Raw genomic sequence first — 23,498 nt, forward strand, 5'->3', positions numbered from 1 at the left:
TAGTAAAAACTCCAATAAATATTACAACTTTTGAAAAACGTTTTGCTGCAAGAGACTCCCATCCTCAGGATACGTACTGAAATGTTAGGAGAAATATATTCTGACTAGCTGAGATACCCATGCTTCGCTATAGAGTTATGTGATGGGGTTTGGTAAATTGACCCTTAAAGCTTGAAAATTAACGAGTAAACTGTATTATTTCATTAGAGAAGGTAAACTAAGTTTCTGTTACAAATGAAGACATTATTTACATAACTTAGACTTTCAATTCACCCCTCAAGTGAATTGCTCAGCACTTCCCTAACTGGCCATGGGAGAAACAGGCAGCTTCCCTTACTTGTGTTTTCCTAATCATATCTGTAAATCTTTTCCTGCTTTTTTTGGGTCTCTTTTCCCTTTAACTAGTGTTAAAGTAGAAGGAACACATTCATATGAACTGAGGGGGAAAATAAGGAAACAAAATCTGTCTCTGACTACTAGCATCCGTTGGGATTCATTGGACTAGCGTCCTGTTAGTGTGTGAGAGAGTTGAGGGGGATGTTTGGAAACTCAAACAGTATTTGCTATGTGAGGAAGGAGACAGGAAGGAGTCTGTGCACGGCTTAGCTCAGGGGTAGGCAAAGTTGGCTCTTCTGTGACATGTGGACTTCAACTCCCAGAATTCCTGAACTACCGTGTTTCCCCGATAGTAAGACACCCCCGATTGTAAGACGTATCGGGGGTTTCAGGGGGGTCGGCTAATATAAGCCGTACCCCGAAAGTAAGACATATGTCTTACTTTCGGGGGGAAACGGGGGTATTGCCGCCGGATCCTCTCTAGCGAAGGCAACACCCCTCTGCGCCCACCTCGCGCGGCGCTCCAACTCACCTCGCAGCGTCCCGGCTCCACCGAGCAGCGCAAGAAACAATCCAAGACAGACGCAATGCGCGGTCCTGCCGTCCACGCTGCCAGGCCTCATGGCGATGGAAAGAAAGAGAGGGTGAACTCTACCAGCCTGGTTTACTCCGGGAATGCGACGTTATCTTTCCAGTGAAGGCAGCAGCAGCAGCAACAACCCATCCGCCGCCCGGCTCTAGACCATTCACCCTTAAAGGCGAGGGCTGGGCGGAGCTAGTGGCTGAAGGGGAGGGACGGGACGGAAAGCGAAGCTAAGCGAGTTATCACGGCGGCTTTGCTCTCGCTGGCTCCCTTTTGCGCTTCTGTTACGCTTGCTTTTGCCGCCGCCGGCAGTCTACGAGCGTCCGCTAGCCGCTGCTGCAGTCACTTTCTGCCTCCGCTGGAGCCGGCTGTGGTTTCTAGCATCCTCTGCTTGGAGAGTACTTTGGAAGTGACGCCGGCTGCTGTACCAGTTTCTTTCCTTCTCCCCCACCCCCATTTTTGTAAGGAAGCGCTGAAAGACTCAGCGGAACTTACCGCTGAGTAAATGGCAACTCCTGTCTTGTTTGCCTTCAGACTACTGGCTTTTTTTTCCAATATAAGACATACCCCGAAAGTAAGACATAGTGGGGCTTTTGGGGATAAAAAGAAAGTAAGACACTGTCTTACTTTCGGGGAAACACGGTAGCATGATTGACTGAGGAATTCTAGGAATTGAAGTCCACTAGCCATATAAGAGCCAACTTTGCCTACCCCTGGCTTAGCTCAACTGTTCTGTAGTAAAGCTGCTTGCTGCTGTGAAAGCAAAACTCTTCTGCTTCTTTTTTGCATTTGGATCAGATTTCTTTTCAGGATGGGAGGGGGGAGTAGAACTCCTTAGCATCAGAGCTTGTTAATAATAATAATATAGGGAATACTCATGCTCTGATGGTCATTTTGAAAAACCCTTTCTTAGTGAGCACCTAGAAACCAAGGGGAACATACATGACAAATTTCAAGTTTGTAGGCTTTATGGTTCTGGAGATTTTGTGATTAATGTGTGAGTGGTTTTGGCTTTTACATATATAATTTTTTTAAATGTAAAATATCCCAGTTTTGGTGACGTCCAGATGTGAAGGCACCTGGCAAACAGAACATTGACTAGAATTCTGCCAGCTGAAGTTCAGAGTTTGAAATGAGACCTTCAATTATCTGGGAATAAATTCATATTAAACCAATCAAACTTTTTTTTTAATTATTATAATTGTCAAACAAGTATAGAGTTATAGTTTGTATTAGCATAACAAGGTATAAAGCAATAAAAAGGATAATGGGACTGAAGGACAGGGACCGTAGGCACAATAGTGTACTTATGCACACCCCTACAGACCTCTTAGAAAAGGGGAGAGGTCAACAGTAGAAGGCAGTTTCCCAACCTTGGCATCTTGGAGATATCTGGACTTCAACTCCCAGAATTCCCCAGCCAGCATTTGCTGGCTGGGGAATTCTGGGAGTTGAAGTCCAAATATCTTCAAGTTGCCAAGGTTGGGAAACACTGATTTAAGGTTTATAGAGGATATACGTACTCGTAGTAAAATATATCAAAGAAAGAAGAGAAGATTTTGGGATTAGGGGAAGAAACAACAGTCAGGTAGTGAGTTCCAGGCATTGATCACTCTGTTGCTGTAATTGGAAACGGGGTGGGTAGGTGGAGATTAATGTGAAGTGATGTGCAATTCTAGAAACACCACCTTCAGCCTGATACCTACTACTAGTAGCTCTTTTCGACTAGTCACTATTGTATCATATAAGAACCGTGCTGAAGAGGGATGATGGGAGCTGTAGTTTTCACACACTGGAAGGCGTGAAATTGCGGAAGGCTGTAGAAACCGAGCCATGACCCGAACAATAGGGCGGGGTGTAAAGAAAACACTCCCTTCGCGGGCGCTGAGGAAGGTGCTACCTTCACCTTCTGCGGAACTTAAGGTAATTTAGGCGGTATCAATTGATATTTTCAGTTCTGGACAACTATTCCCTTTCCCCCCCGCTTCTCGGGAGCAGGAAAGAAGTCCCGCAGGCGGGTGAAATGGAGAAAATAGAACTGCGGAGAGCGCGAGAAGGCATGGAATCTGCGCGCGCGTCTGTTCTGTTTCCTTGGCAACGGAGAAGCGGAAGTGCTGATAAAGGCGGGGGGAAATTCCCCGCCTCCCGGCAGAGGGAAAAGGATCTCTTGAGTTTCGCTCTTAATGAGGTTGTCAACTCAAACTGACGTAGGTTTGCTCAGAAGTAAACCTCAATAGATGACTGGGGCTTACTCCTGAGTGAAGGGTGTGGAAAGCTATGCAGCCTGCACCCATTTTTAACGCGCCTCAGAGTAAGATGATTGGCATAGCAGTCGACTAGAACCGCCAGCTCGCCTCGAATTCACATCTGCATGAATGGGCGGATTGCGTGGAATCCTCACTTCGAGGGAAAATAGACCAGGGGACCCACTTTCTGGAGCTTTAAAGTTCTAAATTTTTCTAAAGCTGGCTGGGGAATTCTGGAATTGAAGTCCACCAGGCTTAAAGTTGCCAAGGTTGGAGACCCCCCTGCTCTAAAGTCTGTTTGAAAAGGAATCAGAAACAATTTAAATAATCCGTCAAAGATCTTGTTATGATCTGTTATACAGTGTGTTTGCCTGTCATTTTTCTTCTGTCATGGGACTTGCATGCAGATCCTAAGCTGTCCTCCAACTGGATCCAGCTATTATCCAGGGATCTGTTAAGTACGTCAGACAGCTGCCTTTTCCAACCTGGTACCATCAGATTAATTAGCACGTATCTTCCATTTCTCCAGAAGAGAAGATGATAGAAGAACATCTCGAGGATACAAGATTGGGAAAGGCTGACTTAGAATAAGCCATAGGCCACAAACAGGGTGATTTTCATGTATAACACACTTATATCCTGTAAGTCCAAGAATTCTATTATTTCATGCATGCAGATTTCATAATCTGAAATGATTATATTTTTCCCTGTTTTGCAACTGCTTCACTTAAAAGAATAGAGATAACGCTCCTTCAGTTGTGAGTATCTGCCCAAGAAAAATAGATAGTATTACAATTTTAAAAATAAATATATATATACAATGAAAAATTAAAGGTTGGAGTTTGAAATAAAGTTTGATGTTTAAATATTAAGTACTATATTCTTTTTATTTTTAATGCTTCTCCAAAACTCAGAATCATGGATAATTATGTAATAATTAAAATGATTGGAGAAGGTGCATTTGGCAAAATATTCTTAGCCAGAAAAAAAGAGGACAATCAACAATGTGTTATCAAGGAGATCAATTTAACTAAGGTAATACCTTTTATAATAGTTTTATGTAACATGTTAATGTTTGGTTCAATCGGATAGAAAGATCTGCCTAATGGCAGCAACAGTGCCATTAGCAATATTTTAGACAGTTTAGAATTTGAATATTTGACATAGTAGATTAAGGTTTAGTTCTGAAGAAGCATTTTTAATGTCTTTGCAAGACTGAAAGTAAGTTTGTTTTATCTGTGAGTGCTTGTGACAATGAATTCAGTGTGTTATTAAGTCCAAATGCTATTGCTATTTCTAAGGTTCCATTACAATTTAAAATTCTAAAAATATTATATGTAGCCCTTTAAGGAAGTAGTGCGTTTCTTAAAGGATGTTGAAAGAAAGTGATGAAAGGTGTTAAAGTCACTTTTTAGTAACTTTAATTGTGAAATGGTGTTAATATAAAAAAAAATGGTTCACATTAATTCCCAAGCAACAAGAACTTTTATTGGAAATATAAGATTGGTTCAGAGGTCATCAGTTTAGGAAAAATTACATTAAGCAGAGTTCAGAATCCTTTCAATATCTTTGGTATTCCTATAAAGTCACAAATAATAACTTGTGTTGCATTCTTTTTAAATAAATAAAGATGCCAAGGAAGGAAAAAGAATCATCTCAAAAAGAAGCAACTCTTCTAGCCAAGATGAAGCATCCCAATATTGTAGCTTTCTATGCTTCCTTTCAAGGTATCATTTTGATCTATAGTTACAGCTAGCCCTCAACTTACAACAGTTCATTTAGTGACCTTTGTAAGTAAGAAGGGCACTAAAAATGTCTTATGACTGTTTTCCCCATGATCATGTGATCAAAATTCAAACTCTTCTCATATTTATGACAGTTGCAATTTATGACGGGTCACTTTTTGTGATCTTCTGAGAAGCAGAGTCAATGGGGAAATCAGATTCATTTGGTTCATTAACAACCATGTTCCTAACTGAACAACTACCATGATTCTCTTAATAAATGTGGCAAGAAAGGTTATAAAATGGGGCAAAATTCACAATATTTCCCCAAAATTCACAATAAATATCTCACTCAGTGACAGAAATTTTGGACTCAGTTGTGGTCATAAGTCGAAGACCTGTATTTTGGCTAACTCTTAGAATAGAGCAACATTAAATAGTTCCTTCCAAAATTTCATCTTTTGAAAGGCGCACAAGTGCCCAAAACTTAAAAAAACAGGTTTTGGGGATTGTTTCTTTGAGTTTATATGCATATGTATGAATTTCCTTTTGTTTTCCTCTGGAGACTGATAGTCATGATTATTATTAAAATTGCTTGGTTGGGTTTCACCTCACTTTGGAAGTTTTTAACTATTATTTTTATAACCTATAAGGCAATAAAGAGTCATATGAGTTCAGTGGGGTAGAGTAATAATATGGTATTTTGCTTCTAGTTACCTAATGCCATGTATGTTTACATGAGTGTTGAGATGGGTATAGTATCTACCTGCAAAATGAAACATTAAATTGCTTATTACATTAAATACAGAATATTAGCAGATGACAATTTTAACTTTGGGGAAGAGGCATTTAGCCAATTTAGATGGAGATCAAGAAGCAGGAGGGGACACAAAATACTAGACAAAGTGGACTTTTGATCTAATCCAATAGGATTCTGTTTTATATTGTATTCTTTTTTAAAACCTAAGTTGTTATGTTTTTAGAGAAAAATAACTTGTATATTATGATGGAATATTGCGAGGGAGGTGACCTAATGAAGAGAATAAATATGCAATATGGAGTACTGTTTGAAGAGGATAAGGTAAGTTGTAATTTGAGGAATATTTTCATTTTACTTATATTCCCTTCACTGTTCATCACAGCAAAGCATTCAGAGTGGAGATCCTGTCTTATATTGTATTTTATTTATTTTTTGTTACCACGTAATTATGCTTTAATAAGAATTCCGCACAATGTATTTACCAAAAAGGAAAATAAGCCAAAATTTAGGACAGATTCACAATTAATAAAAGATAATAAAAGTAGATAAAAACCTTGGGCAATGGTGGGTATTTCTAACCTTGTCAGCTCTAAGATTGCATACTTCAAACATGTGTTTCATTTGTAATAAAATAATGCTGATGAAAGGGTAAGGCAATATTGCCCAACCAGATGCTCTCCAGTAGGATTACTAGCTCCATCTGAAACCAATTCAGATTAGCCAAGATCACATGACAGGAAGAGCATGTGAAGGTATCAAGATTAGAGGTGTCTTCGCATATGCATCCTCTAATGTGATTATAATCTTATGTTTTTTACAAAAGAATTAATAGATTTAAGGCAAGATTCAAAGCCAGGACAAACTAATATAACAGCATTTTAGTCTCTAGGGATAAAGTTTTCAAAATGGCCAGCTTGGAGAAACAAAACAGTACCACTGAGTGAGAGCTTGTTTAAAATCTTTTGATGTATGCAAGTGTAGCAATCTCAAAAACTCTCAACAATAAAAATGCGCACACTCTCTCCACATACACAAACACACACCTAGAATGTGTTCTAACCTTGAGATCTGAACAACTCTGTGACCTATTTTGTCATGCTTGTGTATGTATATATTTTCTTGCAGAAATTTTGATAACTTTTATGAAATATTGATATTTTATCTTTATATTTAGATCTTGGGTTGGTTTGTGCAAATTGCCTTAGGCCTGAAGCATATACATGACAGGAAGATTCTGCACAGAGACATAAAAACACAGGTAATTTTGGGAGATAATTTTAGCCTCCTCACTGAGACATAAAACACGCATCCATTTTTAATTATGCTGTATTTTGCTTACAGAACATTTTTCTTAGCAGTAATGGAATAACAGCAAAACTGGGAGATTTTGGGATTGCAAGGATGTTGAACAAGTAAGCATATTTTTATGGATAATGGTATTCCCTTAGTATTAGATAAAAATGGATGAGTTTATTCTGCAGATGCTTTAAACTTCCAATGAAAAGGACATAGAATTGGTCAACTTTGCAAATTGTCTTTGCTTTATTGAAAAGAAATGCTGTAAAACCTGGGATTTCATCTAGGAGTTCTGCTGCATTTTCAAACAGTGGTTTTCCCATTTCTGTATATTTGAAATCGGAAAACTCATTAATATGTTATAAGCCAGAAATTGAAATCATGGTTTGAATTTGATATTTTTTAAAAATACATAAATTATTTAGGCCTTGCTATCTCAATCAAACCCTGAATGGATTCACATATACTGTAGTGCATTCTAAATAATGGACTGAGTTATGATTTTTTTGTAATTTCTTTAGATAGCTTCAGTAATCAAATTATTTTCAAAGAAAAAAATCATTTTCTTGTTTGCTATTTTCTTTAGCACGATGGAATTTGCTAGTACCTATGTAGGAACACCATATTACCTATCACCAGAAATCTGTGAAAATAAACCATATAATAATAAAACGTAAGTTTCCGAATATACTTCTATCTTTGTGAAGAGAGAGAGAGAGAGATGGTGAAATTGGAAAAAATGAGTTTTTAAAAATGTGCAAAGTTGATAGTGATTCTTGTTTCAGAAATTGTTAAAAAACCTTCTCTATTTAATAAATAAACCTGTTTTATGCAAATATTTGTTTCTTTCAACTTTATTTAATGCCCTAATTTAGAGAATACAGTTCACATATAACACCAAGCCAAACATAATTTTTGATAGATAACTCATTATACTACTTTCCAAGTGGCAATTGACCTGCAGTTCTTGGAATCTTTTTGAAAAAAAAAATAGCAATAAATATAAGTAATTGCGGTGGACGCAGAGTAAGCACACGGACACAGAAAATGGGTTATAAAATGGGTCACATTTATTATAATCAAACAGGACCTGCAGAGGTAAGACAAAGAGGGCGGAAACGTCAATCCAAACTTTCTGAGCAACTCTGGGCGAAGCCTCCTGCTGAGCAAAAAGGGGGGGTCCCCTTGGACTTGAACTTGACCTCCCCCCTTTGCTCCCTGCCACGCCCTTGCGTGTGGGGAAGCTCACCCACCCTGATACTCGACTCTGGGCGTGCGGTGGGTGAGCCACAATGGCATCTCCCCTCCATACCCGAGCCGGCCGAGCCCTGTAGCCATGTCGGGGAGCAGCCGTTCACCTTCCAAAAGGTACCCAAAGAAGATCACACAGTTGCTGAACTCCCCATTTTCCGCCCTTTACCGCTTCCCCGTGACCAGAGGGACAAGAAGAAATTAAATGCCGAATAGATTGCCGAATTAGCCTAATTAAAACTAGAGTATGCTGGACACCCTCTATCCGCGTCCCCGCTCCCATAGTGTGGAGTAGGCAAAAAAACCGGTCGAACTAAAAGCATTACGACCGCCAAAAATTCCTATTTGGCCCCCTATGGCGACCTCTTGATCACGCTACATAGAGGGAGGGCGGGCAGGTGCCAGCCAGGCCTTGCCAGCGGCAGCGCACAAAACAGAGGGAGGTGAGTGGCGTTCCACCCCTTTTAAATGGGGGAAGCCGCTGGCTCACCTCCCGGAAGTACGTCATGCCCCGCGACTGACGCGGGGCATGCTGGGGCTATGGAGAGCGGGGGGGGACGTGTCATCCCTGTGCGCCCGCTCACCACCCCGCTCCCCCTGACTGCCGCCGGGATCCCCCGTGTCATGCGGTGCTCCCGGTGCCACTGCAATCACCGCCGGCCTGGAGGCGGCAGACGGACATTAGTATTGCAAGCAGTCTTTGCCTTCAGAATTTTGAACAGTTCAACTGTTTGTTAAGCAAGAATGAACTGTAATAACAATTTGTTAAAAATAATAAACAGTATATTATAAACAATACTAAATAGAATACTAAGAATTATCTTTTTGCCTAACCATATAGTTGGGATAGATGTTTTTTTGCTGGATTAATAAATATTGTTTCAATTCCTCTAATTTCTTACTTTCTTTTATAGAGATATATGGTCTCTTGGCTGTGTGTTGTATGAGTTGTGTACTTTAAAACATCCAGTAAGTAAATGATTATACTGTCATAACCAAATATTTATCAAGTTCATTTAGTGACAGCTATTAGAATCATAATTTAAATACAGCTTTTAACATTTTGAACAGTATAGAAAAATATCAGTTTTATAGTATTAAGATCATCTTGAGTTTTCCTTTGCAGATGGAAAGGATCAAAAAAGTTTCTTTAAAGATCTAAATTTCAGAAGATAGACAAATTCACATTTGATAAGGCCAACAATTCCTATTAAACACATTAACCACATTTGTTTTATTGAAAGAATCTGTGTCTTGATATAAAATGTTAGGAACAAAACTTGTTATCTCTGAAGGAATACAATGGTGGAGTTAGATGGTCTCTAGGCTGATCAAGAATGGCTTACATAGTCTTATGATTTCATTGGTAAAATGAAAAATACAAAATACATTTGAATATTCTTCATGATTTAAAAAAAAAATTACTCCAACTTGCACTTGGTGCATATTCTTTTCCTAGTTCCTAGTTCTATTTTATTATTATTATTATTTATTAGATTTGTATGCTGCCCCTCTCTGTAGACTCGGGGCAGTTCACAGCAATAATAAAGACAATGTAAAACATCTAATAATTTAAAAAACACTAATAACCCCATTATTAAGAGCAAACATACAAACATACAATGTATAAACTGTATAGGCCCAGGGGAGATGTCTCAATTCCCCCATGCCTGACGGTAAAGGTGAGTTTTAAGAAGTTTATGAAAGGCAATGTTAGCTGTCATTTTACTACTGCTAATTTCAAACATTAATGAAAAAGCTGGGCATATTCTTACTCATTTTTATGTTGATTTGTTTGGGAAGTGTTAGTCTTTCAATATAGCCAAATTCTTTTGAGTTAAGGATAGAAAATTAATTTTAAACGCTTAAAGAGAAACTATGAGAACGAAGATTATCTGGTTCGATTTTCTTGCTGGGGCTGATGTTGACCTACAGTTCACCTCTAGAGCAAAAATGAGTAATACTCATACTGGCTACTTACTGCATGCCATTCTTGCTCATATATCATCTGGAAGACTCAAATCCAGGGAACCCCCACTGGCACTTGCACAACAGCTGTCACTTTGATTCTCTATGGAAAGCCAGAGAAGCTGCTGAGAGCCCAGACATAATAGGTATACATACAGTATAAATTATGGTAACCCACACAAAAGGTGCCAGGCTTTGAACTATCATGTCAGCAATGGATAATCTTGAATAGGATTCACACTTCACATGGCAACTGTGAAGTATTATTTTTTTAAATATATAAATGATGTTGCACTTCAATGGTAGATGGCCTAGAGATTGATATTTGAACATAGATCTTTTTAACATTTATATTTTGTTGTGTTGACTAATCTAAGTGTATTGCTAGTCCATATATGATATGACATATGCTAAATAAATGGGAATGAGTAAATCCTTTTCAGTGACAACCATTTGTCAAATAATCACATGGGCTCAATATTTTATATGTTTTAATAGTGGACTTTTTGGATATAGAGTAGAACATACTTTGTTTGCTGTTACAATAGTTATTTTGATGGTAGTTCATATATAAATGAAATAGAAAATATTGTAAGTGAGAAATAGTAGATCTGAAATGATCCAATAAATTGGACAATGCTATTTAAAAAGACTCAGGCTATTCTGCACTTATTTGTCTTTATTTTATGTAAGTATATTTGCGTATTTCTGTTTAAATCAAGTTTCGTTGTAATATATTGACTTCATTTTTATGTGGTAGTTTGAAGGCAACAATTTGCCCCAACTTATAATGAAGATCTGCAAAGGCCATTTCATTCCTGTATCTGTGAAATATTCTTCCGATCTGAGATTGTTAATATCCCAGTTGTTTAGAACATCTCCAAGAGATCGCCCTTCTATTAATTCTATTTTGAAAAAAGCCTTTTTGGAGAAGCAGATAAAAAACTATTTGCCATCCGAAGTGAGTATCTCTTGTGGCTTAGAAAAATAAAATTGCTTTGTCCTCTCAAAACCCCTTTATCTGTTGGTTGGTGTTGTTCTTTATCTTTTATTCTGTGAAAGAAGGGGTTTTGTTTTGTTTTGGGCTCTTTTCATAATAAAACAGGCTTCCTCCTGATACTTGGAGGGCTGCAAGCATCCTGACTTTCCAGAACTTGCTCCAAGTTCTGGGCCACAGTGTTAATTTAGCCCAAAATAGATGTAATTGTGATGTGAATCTGTTATGGGGCCTTGGCTATTGTTGGATGGTTATTTTAATTTCATTTTATATTTTACATTTATTGGTTTATTTTCTATAAAACTCTTTTTGTTGCTTGCCAGCTGACCACAGTTACATATGCAAGTTGGGTGGCATTATAATTTTCCCCGAATACATAGATACAGTTACAAAATAAAAATAGTTGATATTGATAGGTTTCCCCAGAACAAAAATGCCAAGGAGATACTGTATGTTTGTTTCTCCCTGAATTGAGTTAGAATAAATGAACTTTTAGTAATTTAATTGAAACACAATTGAGGTAGCATAGAAATAAATGCATTCTCTTATATTCCTTTCTAGATCATTGAGGCAGAATTTAGTCATACTGTTATTCACAGAAAAAAACCATCAGCTTCTTCATCAGGCAAGTGACTGTTTATATTAAAAATAAGAACATTATGTATGAAATTTGTTTTAGATTCTGAGATGGCCACTTTAAAAAAATAAAGAGGTTGTAAAATAACAATGGCAATAGGGCTAATACTTTGATTTATATACCTCTCCATAATGTTTTACAGTCTTCTCTGAGCAGTTTACAGAATCAGCATTTTGCCCCTAACAATCTGGGTTCTAATTTCACCAGCATCAAAAGCATGGAAGGCTGAGTTAACCTTGAGCCAGTCAGGATCTAACTCCTACATTTTAACCCCTGTGCCATCTTAACCCCTGCGCCATGCTCATTAAGGAAAATATGGCAGCAGAAATTGAGCAAATATGGATTATAACTTCAAAGCTGTATTTTCAAGATATGCTCCACTGTGCAAGATAAAATTAATAGCTTCTGATTTATAGGAGAGACGAGGGGATACTGAAGAAATTTGGGACTGCTTTAGTCCAGTGTTTCTCAAATAGTGAGGCAGGCCCCTCGGGGGGGCATGGAGTGATGCCAGGGGGGGGCGTGTGACCCCGGAGACTGTGCTTTTTTTGCCGCAGGGGGTAGGGTTCCCCCCCCCCCCCGAACAATAGCACACAGCACAGAGCAGGAGATATGAAGTGCAGATAACAAACCCTTAAGAGACACCATGGGAAAATATTTAACAGGGCTGAAAAGAAAGGAGGAGAGAGACGGAGATAATGAGACATACGTAAGTCTCCCAAAAGCTAAGATGAGGAAATATGATAAATGTGTATGTAGCATTGGCTTCACTGTGACTACAGTGGGAGATGAGGAAAGACCGCTATGTTTACTGTGTCTAAAAATGGCATCGGACAGCATGAAGCCAAATAAATTAAGGCGTCACTTAAAGACATTACACCCCAATCACCCTGATAAGCCGCTTGAATTTTTTCAGAAAAAGTGTACTAAATATTGCAAACAATTGTCCCAGTGGAGAGTTGGGGGGATGCAAAATGTTTACGTCTTCCTGGGGTGGGGGGATAACAAAATAATTGAGAAACACCAGTGAGAAACATCAGTGATGACTCTTTCTTCAAGAGAATTGTATTAAAATAAATCCAGGTCTATGCTTAGTAAATAAATATTATTTAAAAAACAAGCAAGTACCCATCTGCAGTTGTTACTGCAATAAATTGGTTATAATAGTTAGGTTGGAGCAAAAGAAGAAAAAAATCCTGCTGAGCAAATTTTTTTCTCTTTTCATTCCACAGAGAAATTGATTTTAATGTTGGTGTGGTATATCCAATAGTATCTGTTGTGGTAGTTGTATCCCTTTTGTTTCTGTTCATGAATCCATCCCAGAAAGCAGTTGATGACAATGGTTCTCCCTGGTTGTAGAAGTTTGGCCTGAAGATTAATTTGGTTCAGATAAATGTCGTGCTGATACATAACTAAAGACTTCCTTAGAACTTAATACTGAGCCATTGGACATCACTGGAATTTGATAAATTGGTGAATAGAATAGAAATGCTATATATTTCAGGGTTAACTTTCTTACTTCATATACTGTATTATTGAAAAAAGAGACCTAGATATTTTGTGGTACCCAAGTCATTTCCCAACTCAGTATATGCTGCTGGTTTTATTTTATTTATTTTATTTTATTTATTTATTTTGTCCAATACATAATACACATTGAAGAGAATAGATATGTAATAATATAAATAAAGAAAAGAATAGAAGAAAAGTTATAAAAGTATAGGTGAACATATTTGAAAGGAAGAAAAGATAAATGAGATAAGGAGAGACAATTGGACAGGGGACGGAAGGCACACTGGTGCACTTATGCATGCCCCTTACTGACCTCTAAGGAACCTGGAGAGGTCAATCGTGGATAGTCTAAGGGAAAAATGTTTGGGGTTAGGGGTTGACACTACTGAGTCAGGTAATGAGTTCCATGCTTCGACAACTCGGTTGCTGAAGTCATATTTTTTACAGTCAAGTTTGTAGCGGTTAATATTAAGTTTGAATCTGTTGCGTGCTCTTGTGTTGTTGCGATTGAAGCTGAAGCAGTCATTGACAGGTAGAACGTTGCAGCATATGATCTTGTGGGCAATACTTAGATCGTGTTTTAGGCGACGTAGTTCTAAGCTTTCTAGACCTAGGAGGTTTTCAAGGGAACAACGCTCTTTTTCAGTTCCAAAGCATAGAGATAACCTACAAGTCTGTCAGCCCCTTTCTTAATATATATTAAATGTAGAAGTAATTGGTCAATCATTATTTAACTTATTGTTACATAAACACCTAAAGGTCAGAAACGAAGACTCCAGGATTATTGTTCTCCAAAAATCAAGATGGAAATGCTTCCTCCAAAATTATTGCATAAAAATGAATGCTATTCTCCCTCAAGAATTCAGGATCCAATGATTAAGGTAAAAGTTACCTTTTGTTAAGGTAAGAGTTATATATTGCTAACCTTTTACTGGTAATCATCTCTTAATGACCATTCTGGACATAAACTGTTTCAACTCCTCCTCTCGGGATGGTGAATAGTATTTGATTGGTCTTGAAAATTACAGCCAATGCTATGGTCACATAATTGCAGTTCAGATGTTTGACAGCCTGGCCACACTTACGACCGCAGGCTGTGCTTCAGCTCCTTCCACCTTTCTTTCTCCCCACCATCTCTTTGCCTCCCTGCCCTACTTCTCTGCTGCCCCAAGTGCTCTCTGCTGCGCCCAAGTAACATTCACTGTATCTCTTTTCCCCCCATTTTTGGAAAGGCAACAATGCCTCACGAAGGGCGAGGCTTGGCATACCACATCAAGCAGCAGGAAAAGATGGCAAAAATCAGCTGGGGTAGTAGTGGACAACAGGGTTGTGGGGTGCAGACTGCAGAGTAGACAAAATGACAGAGATGTGGGGGAAATTGAAGTGCGGATGAATGCAGCAAAATCGAAGTATGAAGTCCTCACCTAAGGACGTTATGATCCTGACCAAATGACTGAAATCTTTGTTATAAAGGATCAGGTGCTCAAGTATTTAGCTGAAGGATTAAATGCTTAAAGTTTAGCAAAGAATAGGATACAGAAAAGCAATTTGCTTGTTTTGTTGTTACATTCTGCTTTTGCTGAGTAGGAAACAGCACTTTTATGGAAAAATTCAGTTTTCTTTCTAATCAGAACAATAATCAAGTTACACTATTTTATGTAAAGTTTATTTCCATTTGCTGGGCTTAGAATGAACCTGTTTTCGTAAAATGAACGTCACAAGAGGTAATGTTGCAGGTTTAATCAATATTCAGTATTTTGGATTTGTTGTCTTTATAAATTTAATATTTTCAGCACCTGGGCCCTGCATTTAAAATATGCCAGAAGCCAGAAGTCACTAGAATGTGTGGACATTATGACCATTATTACATAAAGCTGGCAAGCTTGCAGAAGAGAGCTTTGGACCAAGATGATGATCCCTGTATTGGCCAGAGAATGGAACAGTATTATAAGCAGAAAGGACAACCACCACCATCTCCTCCACCTCATGGGTTGTATTTTTCCCCTTGAATATAGAAACATTTATTGATTTTTTACATGATGCCCCTTTTTCTTTTCTGTTTAGAATTTTTCATGACTTATATTTTTCAGGCCTTCCGAATATCTTCAGAGACGATTTAATGCTCAGCAAAACAAGTTAAAAGTAGAGAAGCAACTGGTGAGCAATTTCTATAATGAAAGAAAAACAGATGGAAACAAATTAAGTCCTATTCTTATTTACTGGTACTAACATGAAGTGCTAATTTAACTAATATTTGCATTTTGATTTTTCTGTTCACTGTAAGGAACTCATAAAAATGAAATAAGAGCCTTTTTTAGATGCTGCTCTTAACAATAGTTAATTATTTTGCATATCAATAGGGGCTTCGGCCATCTTCTGGGGAGTTTTGTCAGTTGCAGAATCAAGAAATGAAGGAAGAACAGCTCAAAGTCTGTAACAATGCTCTTCCTCAAAAAAATGAAATGAAAGAACAGGTAAGAGAGTCTGACCACAGCATTTGGATATGGACCGAAGAATCTCTGATTGGAATAACAGACATCTCTACCTACTTACTCCTTTGTTATTAAAAAATATACATACTGTATTGTCTTTATAGATAGTCCTTGACTTATGACCGCAAGTGCATTTTTGTTAAGCAAGACATTTGTTAAGTGAAATTTGCCCTATGTTACGACTTTTTTTGCCACAGTTGTTAAGTGAATTGCTGCAGTTGTTTAAGTTAGTGACATGGTTGTTAAGTGAATCTAGTATTTTCATTGACTTCGCTGGTCAGAAGGTTGCAAGAGGAGATCACATGACTCGGATGCTGCAACTGTCATAAATATGAGTCAGTTGCCAAGCGTTCTGAATTTTGATCTCATGACCATGGGGGGATGTTGCAACAGATGTAAGTGTGTAAAATGGTCATTTTTTTCAGTGCTGTGTAACTGTTGTAAGTTGAAAACTACCTATATTTTATGAAGAGAAGGGGGAGGAGGGTATTTTTTATTTTTAACTTGTTTATATGGATTGTTGTGAGCCATCTAATACAGTATTTTATAAGATGAGTAGCTGTATAACTCTGTAATCAATTAAAAATAGTTCCCTAATTTTTAAAACATTAAAATACAGTTTATATTCAACTTACCTCAATCAATAACAAAATACAGTTGCAGTGTTAAATGAGAAAATTGTGCAGAAACTAATAAAGTTACCATATTTTTTTGGAGTGTAAGATGCACCTTAGTTTTGGGGAGGAAAATAGGGAAAAGAATTTGCTTACCAGGTATTCATCTGGCTAGTGTCATTAGCCAGCACATTTTTTTAATCCCCTGGTTAGGGCTTTAAAAAAAACTTTATTCGCAAAGAGTAACAATGAAACAGCTTCCACGCTAGTAAGAGCTAGGAACATCATTAGCACCTGGAAAGAAACATTCAGAGCAAATAGAGCAATGGAAAAATCCCTGCAAAGACTAAGGGCTTGGAAAACATTCTTCTTCGCAGAGAGTAACAATGAAAAGATTTGCAAGCTGGTAAGAGCTGGAAACAGTGCTAACACCTAGTTAGGGCTGGAAAGAAACATTCAGAGCAAGTTAGATCAATACAAAAAAACCTGTAACGACTTAGGGCTTGGAAAACATTCTTTGCAGAGAGTAATAATGAAAGAGCTTGCAAGCGGGTAAGAGCTGGGAATATTGTTAGCACTTAGTTAGGGCTGGAAAGAAACATTCTGAGCAAGTAGGGAATGAAACCCCCCCCTACAAAGACAGGGTATGGAAAACATTATTTGCAGAGAGTAACAATGAAAGAGCTTGCAAGTGGGTAAGAGCTGGGAACATCATTAGCACCTAGTTAGGGCTGGAAAGAAACTTACTCAGAGCAAGTTAGAGCAATGAAAAACCCCTGCAAAGACTTAGGGCTTGGAAAACATTCTTCGCAGAGAGAAACAATGAAAGAGCCTGCAAGGTAAGAGTTGGGAAGATTGTTAACAGCTAGTTAGGACTGGGTGGGGGGGAGCTATATTCAGAGTATAAGACACACCCAAATTATCAGTCTCTTTTAGGGAGAAAAAAGGTGCGTCTTATACTCCAAAAACACAGTAGTTACATTTGAAATGTTACAGGGATTTTATAAATGTAAATGAAATGACAGAGTCCAGTATACTCATAGTAGAAAATTTAAAAAGCAAATATGCCTCCATAATATTGAATTATTTTGAATTATATATTGCATAAAATTTTATTTTTAATACATATTTTCTTTCATATTAAGAATTGTTTCTAAAGATGCATTTTATTTATATCCATTAACTTCATGCAGGAATATCTGAAACAGCTGCATGCAATTCGCCAACAGTACCAGAGTGAAGTAAAGGAAATTCGTGTTAAAGCACTTAAGGTAAATTTCCTTGCACCAATTGTGCTGTGGAAAGCATTGGAATCGGGTGATTTGCAAAGCATATTAGGCCAAACAGCACATTTTTCTTCAAAGCATTAAAAAAAAAGTTGCAAGGCTAGCATAGATGCTTCAAAGGTTGTTCCTGCTGTTTTGTATATGTGTGTGCATGCGTAGACAGCAAGTGTGATGAGACTGCACAAAGCAAAAGTGGCAGTGCATGCCCACCCCTGTTGAGACAGCCAGGAACAGCTCTTGGAGCAACTGTTCAAGTCGTGCAAAAGATGTGGCTGATTCAAAGCTCCAGGGGTTTATTCAGAGTAACATATAATGCAAAACACCTCTTTCAAATGAAGGGCTAATGTGTGCCACATGGAGGATCAAGGGTATCAGATAACAAAATATGTATATGATATCATAATATGTATATGATGTCATTCATATAAATGCTGTAACTTAATTACTCGTGCCAGGATATTTGAGTATTATGACATTTATATGCTTTATCATTGTGTTTATGTGATTTAGGTGTCATTACGATTAGTAATAGGTGTTACTGGTATACAGTTGTTATACATGCTTTCCTGAGTTCATAAGAACCTTTAATGTGATCAGTTAAAAACTTGTCTTCTTAAGTTGAAAAAAGACAGAGATTCTTGAAAGAAACACAAAATAATTTTTCATCTTACATTCTTATGGAGGGAGATATCTCAACCTTTTTACATTTGTCATATTTATGGAAGCTTTGTTTCTGGGTTGCAAGGTAAACTTATTCAGCCTCCAAGGCAGTGTTTCCCAACCATGGCAACTTGAAGATATTTGGACTTCAACTCCCAGAATTCCCCAGCCAGCAAATGCTGGCTGGGGAATTCTGGGAGACGAAGTCCAGATATCTTCACGTTGCCATTGGGAAACACTGCTCTAAGGTGCCAAAAAGCTCAGGTGCCAAAAAGGTGCACATGTGTGTCATAGCGAGCGCATGTATGCCCACACCCATAATACAATGCCCTCCCCCGACATATTCACACAACTCCCGCGCTGCCCCCTCCCCTCGTGCATGCGCATAGGCCTCACTGAAGCCTCCAGACCTCTAGTAGGCCCATTGGGCTGTTTTTCGCTCTCCCCAGGAGGGAGGCTTTCCTGAAGCATGGAGAGAGCAAAAATGGACGAAAAGGCTGAAAATCAGCTAGCGAGCGCACACAGCAAATACTGAAGCTGACATAGGGCAATGCCTTGCGTGCCCCCAGTTATGGCTCCATGTGCCACCTGTGGCACGCGTGCCATAGTTTCGCCATCACTACTCAAAGGAGTTTCTTTTTCAATACCTCCCCTACACAAAACCTGCTTTTAAAAAATATATTTCTCAAAGGATTTTAAATGTGCCATTATAAAGGTTCCTAATATCTTAAATACAGTTCATCAAGCAATTTCCAAAAACGATTAAGAAAGGAAATATGCAAATCTTGTGTCCTTTTGTAGGTTCCAAGCTACAGTTTGAGCTATGATGGTATTACCTCATCTCCCAGAGCTTTAAACCCATAGGTGACCACTGTTTTGTCACGAAGAACAAGTATCTGGGGCACTTATAGGTGATTCATGTCCACTCCTTTCCCCAGAGAGAAATTGTGAAGAGTCAGTCAATTCACTGACTCTTCATTTACTCTGCCCTATTTGAATATTATTTGGATGGAAATGCATATTCGAATGCTGTTTTCTGCAATCATTTATTGCTTTTGTTATGACACTGTCAAACTACTTTGGTGGTATTTTCATATAGAAGAAAGTTTTAATGATTATACTAAACACCCATCTGCTGAACCTAAAACATATTGTGTTTATGGCTGTTATCTTAAAGGAAAATAAAAACCTAAGAGAAAAAACGTACATTGTGAAGCAGGGAAAGAGTGTGGATCAGTCTGTTCCTGATACTAATTATGAAGAAAGAATTGAACCAGGCCAGGTATCAGCACTTTTGGTTTTGGAACAACCTTTTCTTTCAGTTCATTGTAGTGTCTTCATTAATCAGAAGAATTCTATTTTTGTTTGACTGAAATAAAAGTACAAATAAGTGATCTTATTATAGTTTCCACAAGATATATATTTAATTAATCTTAATAGAAGAGTGCAAATTTAAGTTTTGAGTTATAGCTTTTTTTGTCTTGTCCATCCATCCATCCATCCAGACTATTATAAAAATATTGCATGTGGCATCCTGGGGTAACTTGAATATATAAATCTATAACAAAATTAACACAGATTAAGAATTGTGGTTGAAAACAAACCCCTTCAATCTACAGCAAATAATTGGAAATCTACTAGGATAATGTTGTGTCTTTCTGAGGGAGGGGTAACCTTGGCTCCTATTTAAGGCTTTGGAAACATGGCCGGATGACCTGAGGCCACAAGACTTGGCGGGCTAAGAATCTTGGTTTCTTTTTTCCTACTTTCAGGTTTGGTAGTTAAAGAGTAAAATTAATCTCATATTCCTTGTAGAAATGCAAGATCTCACTGCTTGTTTAAACCTTTCAAAATATTGGGGAGAAGAGTTCAGGTTTTTAGGATTGCTATGGGTTGAAGCCACTTCAAAGCTGGAGACACCTATTTTATCCCTTAAACATTCGATTACCTGAAACAAGTTTCAAAAATATTGACTCATGAGAGTGGGAGGCTTCTGGTGCCAGGCATGTAATACAGTTATACCTTGTCTTACAAACTTAATTGGTTCCGGGAGGAGGTTCGTAAGGTGAAAAGTTCATAAGACAAAACAATGTTTCCCATAGGAATCAATGGAAAACCGATTAATGCGTGCAAGCCCAAAATTTAACCCTTTTTCAAGCCAAAGCGCCCGTTTTTGTGCTGGTGGAATTCCCCTGAAGGTACCCTCCATGGGAAACCCCACCTCCTGACTTCTGCGTCTTTGCGATGCTGTAGGGAAATCCCAGGAAGGGAATCCCAGGATCGCAAAAACGGGCGCTCCGCTGGCAACAGAAGGAACACAGAAGTCCGGAGGTGGTGTTTCGAGGACTTCCATGTTTTTGCGATGGTGTGATTTCGCTGAGGCTTCTCTCGCTGGGAAACCCCACCTCCGGACTTCCGTTGCCAGCGGAGTGCCTGTTTTTGCGATCTTGGGATTCCTCTCCTGGGATTCCCTATAGTATCGCAAAAACGTGGAAGTCAGGAGGTGGGATTTCCCATGGAGGGGAGCCTCAGGGGAATCCCAGGATTGCAAAAACGGGTGCTTCGTTTGCAACGGAAGTCCGGAGACGGGGCATCCCAGTGGCGGCAGCGGGTTCGTAAGGTGAAAAAAGTTTATAAGAAGAGGCAAAAAAATTCCGAACCCCAGGTTCGTATCTCGAAAAGTTCGTATGATGAGGGGTCTGTATCATGAGGTACCACTGTATTAGGTTACGACATCTATCACACGGCCCATTCCTGCAGTAGTAAAACCTGATTTATTCTTTGCCACCCTGTACTATAAACTATTTTTCATGATTCTGTAGAACAGTTTAGCATTCATAAAAGATCCCTTCAGCCCAACCATGAGTCTTGTTTTTTGTTGCCTATTAATGCTTGCATACTGTATCTTTTTAGTGCAAATAGTGATGTACAATTTGCTTTTTCTCTCCTCTTTTCTCCCTAGGACATGGAACAAAACTTGAAACAAATTGGACTGCAGAGTTGGCAGGAGACAAATGACCCAGAAGTACAACAGAAAGCAAAGGTTCAATTTATATATACAGTGATCCCTCGATTAGCGTGGGGGTTACGTTCCAAGACCACCCGCGCTAATCGATTTTCCGTGTTATAGTGGTGCGGAAGTAAAAACACCATCTGCGCATGCGCGCCCTTTTTTTTCCATGGCCGCACATGCGCAGATGGTGGAGTTTGCGTGTGGGCAGCGGGGAAGACCCAGGGAAGGTTCCTTTGGCCGCCCAACAGCTGATCTGCTCCGCAGCGCGGAAGCAGCGAGGAGCCGAAGATGGAATTTCCCCGTTGCCCAGGCAAAGGGGAAACCCCATCTTCGGCTCCTCGCTGCTGCCGCGCTGCAGAGCAGATCAGCTGTTGGGCGGCCAAAGGAACCTTCCCTGGGTCTTCCTGCTGCCCAGGCAAAGGGGAAACCCCAAGAGAGCCAAAAGAGCACCGGGCCGGTTGGTTCCCAACCAAAAGAGTTTACCCCGATTGTCCTCGGTGGGGGAAAACAGCGCGTCGCCAGGCTCCCCATCTTCAAGAGAGGCGCGACGGCTAGCCAGGATCCACGCAGAAAAGGCGCGCGCTCCCAGCCGCTGCGCCCCGCTTGGAGAGCAGCGGCGAGCAGAGCACAGAAGACGACGAGGCTTTCGAGGGCTCCAAGGCAGGCGGCGGCGCGTCCTTCGAGCACGCCGGCGGCGACCCCAAGCTGAAGGCGGCCACCACACACACACACACGCCGCCGCCGCCATCCACCCCGCCGGGTTCCCCGCTTGCTACCTCTTCGCCTTCTCCCGCCTCCGAGGCCGACCAGCCCAAGCCGCAACAGACACACACACACATACACGCACTCCCTCTCTCGCGCTCACACAGACGCACTCAGACAGAAAAGAAAAAAAAATCCCCAAAAGAGAGGGACAAGAGGCAGGCACAAAGCGGGGGCACAAGGGGAGCTGCCCGGCAGAGGTTGCTTTTTTTCTTCTCGTGGGCAAGTGGAGGGGGGGAGAGAGAAGGAAAGAGAGAGAAGGAAAGAAAGAGATGAGAGAGGGAGGAAGAGAGTGTGAGAGAGGAAGAAAGAGAGAGAGAAATGTAAAAAAAAGGGGAGAAAAAAAGAGAAATGAGAAAATGATTGAAGCAGAGAATGACAGGAAAGAAAGAGAAAGAGACAGAGAAGTGACTCTTGGTGATGACGTATGACGTCATCGGGTGGGAAAAACCGTGGTATAGCAAAAAAACCGTGGAGTATTTTTTAATTAATATTTTTTGAAAAACCGTGTTGTAGCGTTTCGCACTAATCGAGACTGTGCTAATCGAGGGATCACTGTATATCATATCTATATATAATAATAATGCCATCTTTGCATTACGTATATCATTTCAAGTGGAATATTATTATCAGTATCTCTAAACTTAAAAGAATAAAGAACAAAGGGTCTTTTGCTTTCATTTTGCTATAAAGGTGAAACTTGAAAAACTTCCCAGAGGGAGAAAAATGATTGTGCATTTTTTATGTTGCTATGTTCAATAGCAGAAGAGAAATGATAATCTCTTTCTCTCTCTCTCTCTGTACTAACTTACATTTTAGCTATGAATTTTCTATGACAGCAGTTATATATTTTTGCATTTTATTTTTCAGGGAGGTGTAAAGTTTCAGGTTGATCTAACAGATGATGCAGCAGATGAAATGAACATCCAGGAAGAACATGAGGTATAATTTTGGAACATAGTTACAAGGTAGTCCTCAACCTACAACCACAATTGAGCTCAAAATTTATGTTATTTAAATGAGACATTTAAGTGAGTTTTGCCTCATTTTACAATCTTTCTTGCCACGGTTGTTAAGAGAATCACTGTTGTTAAGTGATCACCCAGTTTATTTATTTATTTATTTATTATTTAGATTTGTATGCCGCCCCTCTCCGCAGACTCGGGGTGGCTTACAACAAAGTGAAACAATTTACAACAGTTGTTAAGTGATTTCCCTTTTCTGACTTAAGCAGAAGGTCACAAAAGATGATCACATGACCTTGGGACACAGCAACGGTCATAAATATGAACCAGTTGTCAGGCATCTGAATTTTGATCACACATGATCATGGAGATGCTGCATAAGTCATTAGTGTGAAA

At 39.2% G+C, this 23,498-nt stretch overlaps 2 protein-coding genes across 8 annotated transcripts in view; one reads left to right on the top strand and one right to left on the bottom strand.

The window, feature by feature from the left end:
• The window catches only part of VPS36 (vacuolar protein sorting 36 homolog), a 353,187-nt gene that overhangs the window by 68,526 nt on the left and 261,163 nt on the right, over nucleotides 1-23,498 (bottom strand). The gene's annotated exons all lie outside the window — the stretch shown is intronic.
• The window catches only part of NEK5 (NIMA related kinase 5), a 33,906-nt gene continuing 12,974 nt past the window's right edge, over nucleotides 2,567-23,498 (top strand). For 2 of the 7 annotated variants that reach the window (XM_070732766.1, XM_070732773.1), the window contains exons 1-19: nucleotides 2,762-2,842; nucleotides 3,695-3,806; nucleotides 4,080-4,200; nucleotides 4,796-4,892; nucleotides 5,873-5,970; nucleotides 6,824-6,907; nucleotides 6,991-7,061; nucleotides 7,532-7,618; nucleotides 9,111-9,165; nucleotides 10,925-11,125; nucleotides 11,723-11,786; nucleotides 14,070-14,191; nucleotides 15,104-15,300; nucleotides 15,401-15,467; nucleotides 15,671-15,784; nucleotides 17,610-17,687; nucleotides 19,540-19,644; nucleotides 21,325-21,405; nucleotides 23,008-23,079. In XM_070732766.1, the coding sequence (XP_070588867.1) occupies nucleotides 4,084-4,200; nucleotides 4,796-4,892; nucleotides 5,873-5,970; nucleotides 6,824-6,907; nucleotides 6,991-7,061; nucleotides 7,532-7,618; nucleotides 9,111-9,165; nucleotides 10,925-11,125; nucleotides 11,723-11,786; nucleotides 14,070-14,191; nucleotides 15,104-15,300; nucleotides 15,401-15,467; nucleotides 15,671-15,784; nucleotides 17,610-17,687; nucleotides 19,540-19,644; nucleotides 21,325-21,405; nucleotides 23,008-23,079 (1,710 nt within the window). In that variant the 5' untranslated portion in view covers nucleotides 2,762-2,842; nucleotides 3,695-3,806; nucleotides 4,080-4,083. Of the gene's footprint in view, nucleotides 2,843-3,012; nucleotides 3,127-3,220; nucleotides 3,435-3,694; nucleotides 3,807-4,079; nucleotides 4,201-4,795; nucleotides 4,893-5,872; nucleotides 5,971-6,823; nucleotides 6,908-6,990; nucleotides 7,062-7,531; nucleotides 7,619-9,110; nucleotides 9,166-10,924; nucleotides 11,126-11,722; nucleotides 11,787-14,069; nucleotides 14,192-15,103; nucleotides 15,301-15,400; nucleotides 15,468-15,670; nucleotides 15,785-17,609; nucleotides 17,688-19,539; nucleotides 19,645-21,324; nucleotides 21,406-23,007; nucleotides 23,080-23,498 lie in introns of those variants that run through there. The other 5 variants (XM_070732770.1, XM_070732769.1, XM_070732774.1 and 2 more) reach the window with 5 other exon arrangements.

The sequence above is a fragment of the Erythrolamprus reginae genome, chromosome 1, assembly GCF_031021105.1.
Source record: "Erythrolamprus reginae isolate rEryReg1 chromosome 1, rEryReg1.hap1, whole genome shotgun sequence".
Classification (NCBI taxonomy): domain Eukaryota; kingdom Metazoa; phylum Chordata; class Lepidosauria; order Squamata; family Dipsadidae; genus Erythrolamprus; species Erythrolamprus reginae.